We start from the raw sequence: 10446 nt of genomic DNA on the forward strand, positions 1-10446 counted from the left end.
GGCCCCGCTGCCCCTCGAGGTGGGCAGGGGATGTCGGTGGGCTTTACTTGGAGAGAAAAAGCAGTTTTCATATGACTTAAGTTCCTGCCTGGAGAGCTCAGCTGTGTTTGTTTTTAAAGAATTCCCAGCTGGGCTTAAAGCTCTTTTTTCCTTGCCATCGCTAAAGCCAACCCTGGGTGTTGCTGACAGTAGACCACACGCTAACACCAGTGCTCGGCCACCGACCAAGGCGCCGAGTCCAGCGGGACCCCACAGAGCGGATGGGGACACTGGCGGCCTCTCAACGTCAAACGCTCAAAACGCGACCAGAGGCATCCTCAAAAGAAGGAGCCACGGGGGTGCCAGGATCCACCTCAGCCCCTTCTCCGAACCGCGGGACCATCTGCGGTCCCGTCGCCTGGGGGAAGGAGGAGCCGCCTCGGGCCCCGCCGCCCCCTTCCCGCCATCGTGCCGAAGGGAGAGCGGCGGCCGCACGAGTCTCGCGAGAACTGCGCTGCCGCCGCCGTCGCCGCCATGGAGCCGCCGGTGCACGGCCCGCCGGGGCTGTCGGCCGTGCTGGCGGTGAGGCGGAGCGGGGCCGCCCGGGGGAGCGGGGCCGTCCGGCGGGGAGGGGGGAGGCCCTTGCTGGGGACGCAGGGTGCGTGAAGGAGGCTGCGGGGCGCGGTCCGTGACCGACACCGGCCGTGTTCGGTCGCTGTGGCCGCCCGCTCTGCCGCCGCTGCCTGACCCGCTTTCCTCTGCCCGCAGAGCACGGACTGGTCCGAGCCATGGCTGCTGGGGCTGGCGGCCTTCCACCTGCTCTGCTTCCTCCTGACGTGCGCGTCCCTGCAGCACCGCCGGGTGCAGGTCGGGCACTTCCTCTGCATGGGTGAGTGCGCGGGCACGCCGTGCGCTGCCGGGCCCACAGCAGTGCCTGCAGCTTCGCGTGTCTCCGCTAGCAGTGCGTGTGCCTGTCGATGACAGTCTGCTGTGGAACCTGCTATGACCTAAAAATAGGTATTTATTTTATTTACAAGAAAATGTGCGAACTTAAGGCTCTGGTCTTGGTGAGGAAGTGGGATGGGTAAGGTTACTGTATGGTCTTTGCCCTGTGTATCGCAGCTTCCCAGTGAAGTGTTCTTTGCTGGAGAAGCAGAAAAGAAGCCGACTGAGAGCCAGCAGTTGCTTTGTACTCTGCTTTATTCTAATGGTGCTGTTCAGTGAATACGGTCAGCTTTAGTTTTTGAAGCAAGTTCACCATATGCCCTGCTGACAGCCGTGATAATGGCACGAGGAAGAGCAAGACTGGCTTGCACACTGCAGTAACAACTTGAGTTATCCCAGAGTTTATCAACCTGAGAGTCCACAGTGACCTTGCCTAGCCAAAGCAGCCATGGCTGACTGGCAGAACACATACTAGCTTTGGTTTAAGACCACATGGATTTGGATTAGATGATGTATCATGAACGGTTTATTTTTAAAGAAATACCGAATCTAATGTTTTTCTTTTATTTATAGTGGGCTTAGTGTACTGTGCTGAATATATCAATGAATTAGCAGCCATGAATTGGAGGTAAATGTTTTCATTTTCATTTTGTGAATAAAACTGTACAGTACAACATAGTTATCACATACTTATAAGAAGTAATGATGGCATGGATTTATTGTACTGCTTAAAATCTGTTTATATGAGTGCTTGTAAACTAACTTGTCAAAGAACTCCGAGAAAAGGGAGTGCTGTGGTTAAGGGGAAAAGAGTGAACTGTGGTGGATTTTTGGTTTGTTTTTTTTGGGGTTTTTTTTGGTTTTTTTTTTTTTTTGGTGGGGTTTTTTGTTTGTTTGTGGGTTTGTGGTTTTTTGTTTGGGTGTTTTTTGTTTTTTGTTTTTTTTTTTTTTGGTATTCATGTTTAAAGCTGAAGATAAGAACCACTTCTCAAAAATACCACTGCTGCTTTATATACTTACTTCTATGTATAACGAGCATTAGCATTTGCCTGTTTTACTAAATGTGTATACCAGAATTAAACTGATGGGTTTATTTTGATATTTTGAGCATTGAATTACTCTTTCCCTGATATCACTGAAAGTTATGTGTTTAACACCACTTCATGTTGGCATCTAATTGTAGTCATTATGTTTCACTTCAGGCATATGTGACCTAATTACAGCTTTGCTGCATTTATCATTTTTGTTATCTTTTCTAATATAAGTAAGCAAAATACCTAAAAGCATTTCACATGCTTCGGAATAAGCATGATTTGTGATGCACTCTTGTACTCAGTCATGTAAGTTAGCTTTTACACAGTAAAACTGTAAAGAGAAGGACTGATATTAATGTTCATAACTGAAGAAGTATCAGCTGCTTCTTTTTTTCTGACTAAATACAGTAGAATGCTGGCCTATGCTTGGTGATCCCAAGATGTGGGATGATGTGTACAGTGTGCATGTAGAATAGTTGCTGGGAAAGTTGAATGTGTGAACTACACTAAATAAAGCTTTGTCTTTCATTTTCTTTTTATTTCTTTCAGGCTCTTTTCTAAATACCAATACTTTGATTCAAGAGGAATGTTTATTTCACTTGTATTTTCAGCACCACTGCTGGTGAATACTATTATAATTGTGGTATGTATGTGTTCATTCATATAGGTGCTTTCATTAAAAGAGTAAGTGAAGTATGTGGATTAGTTGAATGTAATAATTTATTTACTTTTCAGGTCACCTGGGTTTACAGAACTTTGAATGTAATGACTGAACTAAAGATGCTACAGCAGAGAAGGAAAGTAGAAAAAGAAAAAAAGAAGTGAAAGTGCCAAACTTTTTCTTTCTTCAGTTGTAATAATTCCTGTCTGAGAAATCAGTCCTTCTGTATGGGTGTGCAGGAACAGAAGTATTTTTGTGTCCGGTGTCAGGAGTACTTTTTAATTGTGGCTGTGGGTATTGAGGTAAAGCAGGTATCTGCAGTACATTTGAATTGGCTGTGAAATTATGAAACCAGTCTGAACAAGCCTTTATGCCCTTCAGTGTATGATTGTTTTCCTCCATGACCAAGGCTGTTAGTATTGATGAGACACAATCTTCCAGTTTCCATTTGCCTGTGTATTTTTTTACTGTGTCTTTATTCTGTGCTTGTCAAGTATCAGTTATTCTGATGCTTAAGCAAATTGGAGCTGTGTTGTGAATTACAGTACATGAGAGATTTCATTCAAAATAACTCAGGAATCCATGCTTCTGTGAAGCACTTCACTTCTTTATAAATCAAGTTTCATACTTTCTGTGTGTACTGTGTGCCAGTGGCATTTTATAAATAAAACTATAATTCACTGTATCTTAAATTGAGTTAATTTGTATTCATTTTTAATCAGACTTTTTCCTTCCTTCTTTGTGTCACCTGCACCACTCAGCTTTGTGTCATCTGCAAACTTGCTGAGGTTGCTCTGGATCTCACTGTGTTATTGTTACAGCATTAAAAGGAACCAATGTCAAGACTAGGGTTCTGAGGGACACCACTTGTCACTGGCCTCCAGCTGGATGTAAGCAATTTGCTACAATCCTCAGCTTGTGTCCATCCAGCCAGTTTTTTATCCACAGAACAGCCCACACTTCAAATCCATGTCTCTCTAGTTCAGTGCTGACAATGTGTGGGACTGGTCACAGGCCTTGTACAGTTCTGTGTAGGTGATATCTGTTGGTCTTCCCCTGTTGATTGTTGCAGTCACTCCATCATAAAAGGCCAGCGGTGGGTCGGACAGGATTTGCCTTTGGTGAATTCTTTTTGGCTGTCTTGGATGACTTTCTTGCCTCGCATGGGTGTGTGTTTGTCAGAAAAATATTCCCATTCTCTACATTTCAGAAAGACTCAAATTTATCTGTGATCTCCTCTACCTGGACTTGCCTAAGAAACACTAAGTTTAAGAGCGAAGTTGTTTGTTGGTTTGCTTTGTTTTGTTTTGGTTTTTTTTTTAAAGTAGGTATCACAAACCCTAAGAGAAACGCTCAATAAGTGGAGCATGTCTTCTGTTCATCATGAGTCTGGATTTATGATGTGATAGTACAATAACATTAAATGTGGGTCTACTTGCTGACAAACCAAAATAATTAAATTATTAATTTAGAGGTTGTTCCACCTGCTTAGAATTTGTATGTATAAGTGAATATGTATAAGAATTTGTATGTATAAGTGAGAGCCAAATGTTTAAGACTGGTGGAATAACTTTGCTTTTAATTGGGAAACCTGAATTTAGGTTGCTTGTGAAAGAGCCAGTTTATTTAATTTTCAAACATGCACACAGAAAACTGCTAGCTGCTCAACTGGATCCTTTGGAGAGTGAGATGGGACAGGTGATTTGTTACTGGTCTGTGCATCTCAAAGGCAGTGAATCTGATCTTCAGCCTACCATAATGTATCGTTCCGTGACAGTGCACAATGTCAGGTTCATGAAAAAAACATTATAAGGGAGAAAGTAATATTAACTTGGCAACTTTGTCATAGTACAAGGTAATTTTGTTGCACTGTGAAATAATGATAATCTGTGAAAAGACAGATTATCAGAAATTAATTGGAAAACTTGCTGGAGTTTGAGGTTGGCCTTGTTTCCTATGAAAAACTAATATCTGAGATGAGTTTCCAAAAATGAGAACCTAGATTGCTTTCTTTTTCCATATCCACTGAAATATGATATTCTTATGTAGGATGTATTTTAGCCTCATTTTGGTCCAATGAATCTCATGATAGTAGATAAAATGGAACAGATTCAATAAGGGTTTTTAAATGTCTTTTCCTCAACAGTATTTCCTAGCTTTGTAGATACGTTGATCTCCATCTCCAATAAAAAACTTGCCTCTTTCCAAAAGGCACAGGACACTGAATTGAGGTCTTCTACATCCTTGAGTGTATAAACAAAGAACTTTGAAGTACAGTCTTAGTGCTTTTCAATACCTGGGTCTTGAAAGGAAGGATTTACTCTAGAAAAGCTGTGTTTGATTTAGCTGGTGATCTGCTGGTGAATCCCAAATGGAGCAAGAGTTTACCAAGAATTTCTTTGTGGGTGTTGGGAATCATAAGCTCCATTTTTATAGGAACTTAGATTTTCAGGAAAAAGAGGAGTAGTGGTTCTTTGTCTGAACAAGACAGAATACAGTTGTAGTGTAGGAAATGTTCTATTTCTTCAAATACAGCTAAACATTTTTGCATACTTTTATTGTAAGCTTGATTACACATTCTGGATGCAATCCTGTAGAATGTGCTCTAGGGTGACCCTACTTGAGCAAGGAGGTTGGCCAAGATGACTCTCTCTGGTCCATTCCAGTGTGACCCATTCTGTGATTCTGTAGTTTTTTCACTTCAGGTGAGCACAGCATTTTTATAATTATTATATCTAAGTATGTTTTCTTTTTTAGGGAACACAACACTGTGTATATTTCTCTATTGAAATATTTTTAAATAGTTTAAAATATGTTTGAAATATTTTAATGTGTTTCAACTAAATAAAAGTATTGATGTTCTGTCCATCGGGGAAGAGATCGCTGCAGGTAACCAAACTCACCACTGGATGTCACTGTCTCACACGCAAAAGCTGACTCAAAGCTTTCCTTTTCAGAGGGTTCTGTAGTGATTTCCACCGTAGCTTCCTAAATACTGCAGCATTTTGGAATGACCAGGAAGCCTTGGACTGTAGCCTCTGAAAACATGAACTCTTACCTGAGCTCTAAGATACATCTTGAGCCACTTTCAGGTGTTTCTTGAAACTCTTGCTTTTTTACATTTAAAAGGAGCAGTGATGAAGTACATATATATTTCCAGAGGCAGGAAGTATATATGTGTTTTAAAATTTCTCAATGCATCAAGGAAATAAATACCCTATTCGCTCTCATACCTACATTTCATAAGGAGGATTCTGTCTTCAACCAATAAAAAAGTAATATAACAACAAAAATAATTATAATCATTGTGTGACCAATATGCAGGAAAGTTTTCTGAAGCACCTATGGAGCTGCTGCATGTCCTCTATTTCTTTGTGATTTACCATTGAATAATGCCGTATTACCAAGTCTGTCCTTGTTGTGTGACAGCTGGCAGTCACTAACAGTCATGTCTGAGGTTTTCAGAAGTCACTTCAGACTTTCTCCACCACCTGGCAAAGAGTGCTTTGGAGTGTTCAGAGGTTTTGTGACTTCATTTGAGAAGGTCTATGTGCAGTGTTCTCCACTTGATGTTCTCCTTTGTGTACCAGGTTTTGAGCCTGGTGTTTTTTATCTTTGCTATTCATCTGAGTTCTATTTTCCACACATCACCTGTTCAAGAATATAGACTTACAGTTTCAATGGACTTTGTCCCACTTCCTCACAGCATTCACATTCACATAACAACACTTAGGCAATTACAATGCAACATGCTTGAGAAATACCAGCCTCAAAAGTCAAACCTGATGTGGTTTTTGGACCTCTGTTTTATAATCTGTCTTCTTCTAACTAGTTCCTCTGAAATGTGGCCGTACTTACACCACTGTTTTGCTGTAATACCAGAACAGTGTTGTACTGAATAGAAAATATCTCAGGGGACTCCAAAGGAAGGCCTCTATATTTCCTATATTTGTGTTTATTTTTCATATAAATATGAACTGTAGGAATCTTCCTCGTATAGTTTCAGAGGCATAGTGAAGCCAGGAAAGGAGCTGTAACTAGTAATACGTTACACTGCTACAAACACTGAAATCATGGTCCTGTTTTCTTTGGCACTGTCTAAAGTTAGAACCGATTGAAACTAACAGGACAGGATCAAATATGTTGCCTCTTTCATCTCAAAATATTGTCATACTTAACAAGGCATTCAGCAGAACTGATTGAAACAAGGCATATGCCTTAAAATGGACCAGTTCCAAGTGTAATTTGCAATAGACTTGTTAATCCAGCCCCGAATCAAAGAAATACAATATTGTGTACCTTTCTTCCCTTCTGTTCCATCAAGAAGAGTTTGCATAGTGACCCAGAGGGAGGCAGAATGACATTCAGCTGGACAAAGAGGTGTCTAGGGTAGGACCCATTGCTGAAATCACCCTCATCTGTCAGTATTAGACCTGTGTAATAAACACACCTGCGTAGTTTAAATCAGCAGAGGAGTATGTGAGGTTTTTCATATAATCAGAACCAATACACCTTGATCTTAAAGAACACTAAGCTTGGGAGGGTTTTAATATGACGTGAATAAGACATGAACCATTTAGGTCCATAACTGTAAGAGTAATGTCTTTGATAAAATACTCATCACCTTGATTTAGGGATTAGTGAGAGTAGTCAGCTTCCTATAGCTGTTCTGGAGAGAATGTGATTTGTAATGTCTGTCCTCAAGCAAAAGCAGCACAAAAATCAGGAGGCTGGTTTACTAAACAAATAACATGGAACCTTCTGGCTCTTTATTGCAAAGTATTTTCTAGCAGAATAGAGGGAACTGTAAGATTTTAGTTGTTCAAATATATCCGATCCATAGCAGGGTTGAAAAATGGGCTTAGAGACAGATTTAATGATTTTATTTAAGGGTGTTGGATTTGTATGTTAATTGATAGTGAGAGCTTTTGTAAGTAATCACAGGCTGGATTTTTGCCGCTTTGCCTCCCCAGCTAGCTGATGTTGAGAGCGAGGGGTGGCAGTTTTCCCCCTGGAGCTCCTTGAATCCCAGTTGTCAGTTGTTTCGGCGCAGAATAAAACACAGGCAGCGCACAGGGGTCCCAGGGAAACTTTATTTGATGGTGTTTCTTCCCCTCTTTCTTCCTGGGCCCCGATTCGGGGGCCGACAAAGACTTATATCTCAGGGGAAAGGCAGGGGCAGACCCAACTTCCAACAAATCAGGAGAGTTGGGAGTAAAAACCCAGGCGGAGAATAACGGTAACGAACCAATAAACTTCCAAGGAAGAAAAACAGTCTTAGGAAATGGGTAAAATTTGGAGAAATAGAAACTAGAAACTAGTTGACGACATTTCTGGGAAAAGGGTGGAGACAAAAGAGAGACCAGCACCAAGGAAAACTACTAAATCACAAATCAAACCATAGACCCACTGATAAAACAAAAAGCACGATACAACAGTTTTTCAAGTCCCAGAATCAACACAAAAAAAAAGTACAGTTATATCTTTTTTTTTTTTAGAGTGTGTCTAAATCCTACATTAAACAATTAATTTTACAGTAATTACCAAAAAGTGAGACACAACATCCATCTGATTAAAAATAGATAACTTATAAAAAAGGCATATGAGACTGATTTCTTTCTAGCAAATTGCTTTATTGATTTTTGCCATCAAAAATTCAAATAGATTAGTAAATAGTGTATGTTATACAAGTTTTCTACTTCCACCACGTTGTAGGAAGAACAAATGTAAAATGCAAAATTAGCTGACTGGATGTGAGCAGACAATAGCAATTATAATGGTATGTGACACCATGTCTAAGAAAAACTTATACTCTCTTCGAAGTAGAAGTAAAAATATTTCAAAATATATTAAATAGTGGTCCTTCAGAAACTGATTTGTCAGTAACTTTGATATTTACAAAAAATAACTTGAAAATGTACAGAAAACAGTTTATACATGAGCTGTGGTTCCCTAAACCATTAACTTGCATAAGTTTATAAAAAGTTTGGCAAGTTTTAATTTGAATGAAATATATTGAAGATACTAATTTATACATTTATGTCAAAAGAAAAATTAAGTTCTTCTCCAAGCTCTGAAGAAACTCACAGAATGACAGATTATTCTGAGGTGGAAGAGACCCACAAGCATCATCAAGTCCATTGGAATTTTGTAGAATTATAGAATGCTTGGATTGGAAGAGTCTTTAAACCTAATTCCAACCCCACTGCTGTGGGCTCACTAGACTGGGTTACTCAGAGCACAATCCAACCTGGCCTTGGAAACTTCCAGGGGTGGGACATCCACAGCTTCTCTGGAAAACCTGTTCCAGTGCCTTACCATCCTCAAGGTGGAGAATTTCTTGCGAATGTCAAATGTAAACCTGCTCTCTTTCAGTTTGAAGCCATTTCACCTTGTCCTGTCACTACATGCCCTTGTCAAAGTCTCTCTCCAGGTCTCTTGAAGGTCCCCTCTAGGTACTGGAGGGTCTTCCAAGGTCTCACCAGAATCTTCTCTTCTCCAGGATGAATAACACAAGTCTCTCAGCCTGTTGTCAGTTTATGACTTCAAGAGTTCAATGTTAATAGAAGTCATCCAAAAAGACACACAGTCTTAAGTGGAGTGAAATACATTGAAGTCTTTCAGAATTTCAAATCATATCAATTATGTACAATGTGAAATTAAGTAAAATTAATGCACCTAAAGACAACTTGTCATGGTTCTATCATGATCAGGAAATATAAAAGCCAAGATAAAAATACAGGTGGAAAAAAATAGGATATTATTATCACGTTTTTTGACTGACTGCTTCTTTAATTCTCCTGTATGTTAATATATATCAATATCAACAAATTCCAGCCTGCTATAGCTCAGAAATGTTACCAAAAATCCTTTCAATTGAAAAATTGAGACCTTGTCCTCTCTAATAAAAGAAACCTTCTTTTAAAAGTGGAATCTTCACACTAAATGTTGAATGAAAAAGCTGAAAGTATGCTAATTGCATTAGATTTATTATTCTATTATTATTATTACTAATATTTATTTAACCTAGCAAATAATACGTTAAAATATCAAAATATCATACTCGATTAAACAACACCAAAGCCTTTTGACTTCCTTGTACATATGCTCATTAGGTAGAGGCATTAATTCAATTCCAATTTGCAACAATCATTATCATTCAATACCATTAACTTTGATCATTACTGTAGAAGATACCCTTTTAGAATGGTCATCTTATTTAAATTTAACTCCATAATATGATGTACTATAGCTGTATTAAATCATCAAAAAGAAAAGATCAAGTGGCATAATTGTTTCAATTAAATACATATCTGGCTGTACTCTGTCTTGGCTAGAAAGTGAGCAGTTTGCTTTGTGACCCTTAGAGGGCTCCATTGCTATGTAGGACTGGAAAATAGACCAATTCTGTCATCTTAACATATTCTGACATCTACTGTAATTTAATTTAGGTCTTACATTAACTCTGTTTACATGGGTTTAACTGTGTACAAAATCTTCCAAGCTGGTTAAAAGGTCTGATGACATAGATTTAGGATTGTGAGATGAAGGAGAACGCCTACAATGCTGTTATGTGTAGTTTTACTGGAATTAGTATCAAAAATGTGAGAAGATTCTCACTTCCCTAATTTTAAAAAACATGAGGACTCCTCTAAAGGCAAACAACTAAAGCATGACTTTATAATTTCCTCATGATTTTCTGAATGCTTCACTGTCCATTCAGAATGTCTGTGTGTAAGTTACAGCATTGCAGTAATTTTCTCTTTAATAAGTTGAAGCAGGCTGTTGCCTCCAAACAACTTCTTTGCCCTCTTATGTGCAAAGAAG

General features: G+C 39.5%; 1 protein-coding gene across 1 annotated transcript; it reads left to right on the top strand.

Annotated features, from left to right (window-relative positions):
* The first annotated feature begins 477 nt into the window (after positions 1 to 477).
* TMEM18 (transmembrane protein 18) lies at positions 478 to 3311 on the top strand. The gene is made up of 5 exons (XM_041477438.1): positions 478 to 561; positions 748 to 868; positions 1498 to 1552; positions 2508 to 2601; positions 2694 to 3311. The coding sequence occupies exons 1-5, from the start codon at positions 514 to 516 to the stop codon at positions 2781 to 2783; spliced, it is 408 nt and encodes a 135-aa protein (XP_041333372.1). The 5' UTR covers positions 478 to 513; the 3' UTR covers positions 2784 to 3311.
* Positions 3312 to 10446: the final 7135 nt, after the last annotated feature.

Source organism: Pyrgilauda ruficollis, unplaced genomic scaffold (assembly GCF_017590135.1).
Source record: "Pyrgilauda ruficollis isolate IOZ18807 unplaced genomic scaffold, ASM1759013v1 scaffold40, whole genome shotgun sequence".
NCBI classification, from domain to species: domain Eukaryota; kingdom Metazoa; phylum Chordata; class Aves; order Passeriformes; family Passeridae; genus Pyrgilauda; species Pyrgilauda ruficollis.

Coding starts and splice junctions, on each gene's coding strand:
- TMEM18 (XM_041477438.1), top strand. CDS start 514: ATGGAGCCGCCGGTGCACGGCCCGCCGGGGCTGTCGGCCGTGCTGGCG. Junction 869..1,497: donor CGGGCACTTCCTCTGCATGG/GTGAGTGCGCGG, acceptor TTTTATTTATAG/TGGGCTTAGTGTACTGTGCT. Junction 2,602..2,693: donor TGAATACTATTATAATTGTG/GTATGTATGTGT, acceptor TTTACTTTTCAG/GTCACCTGGGTTTACAGAAC.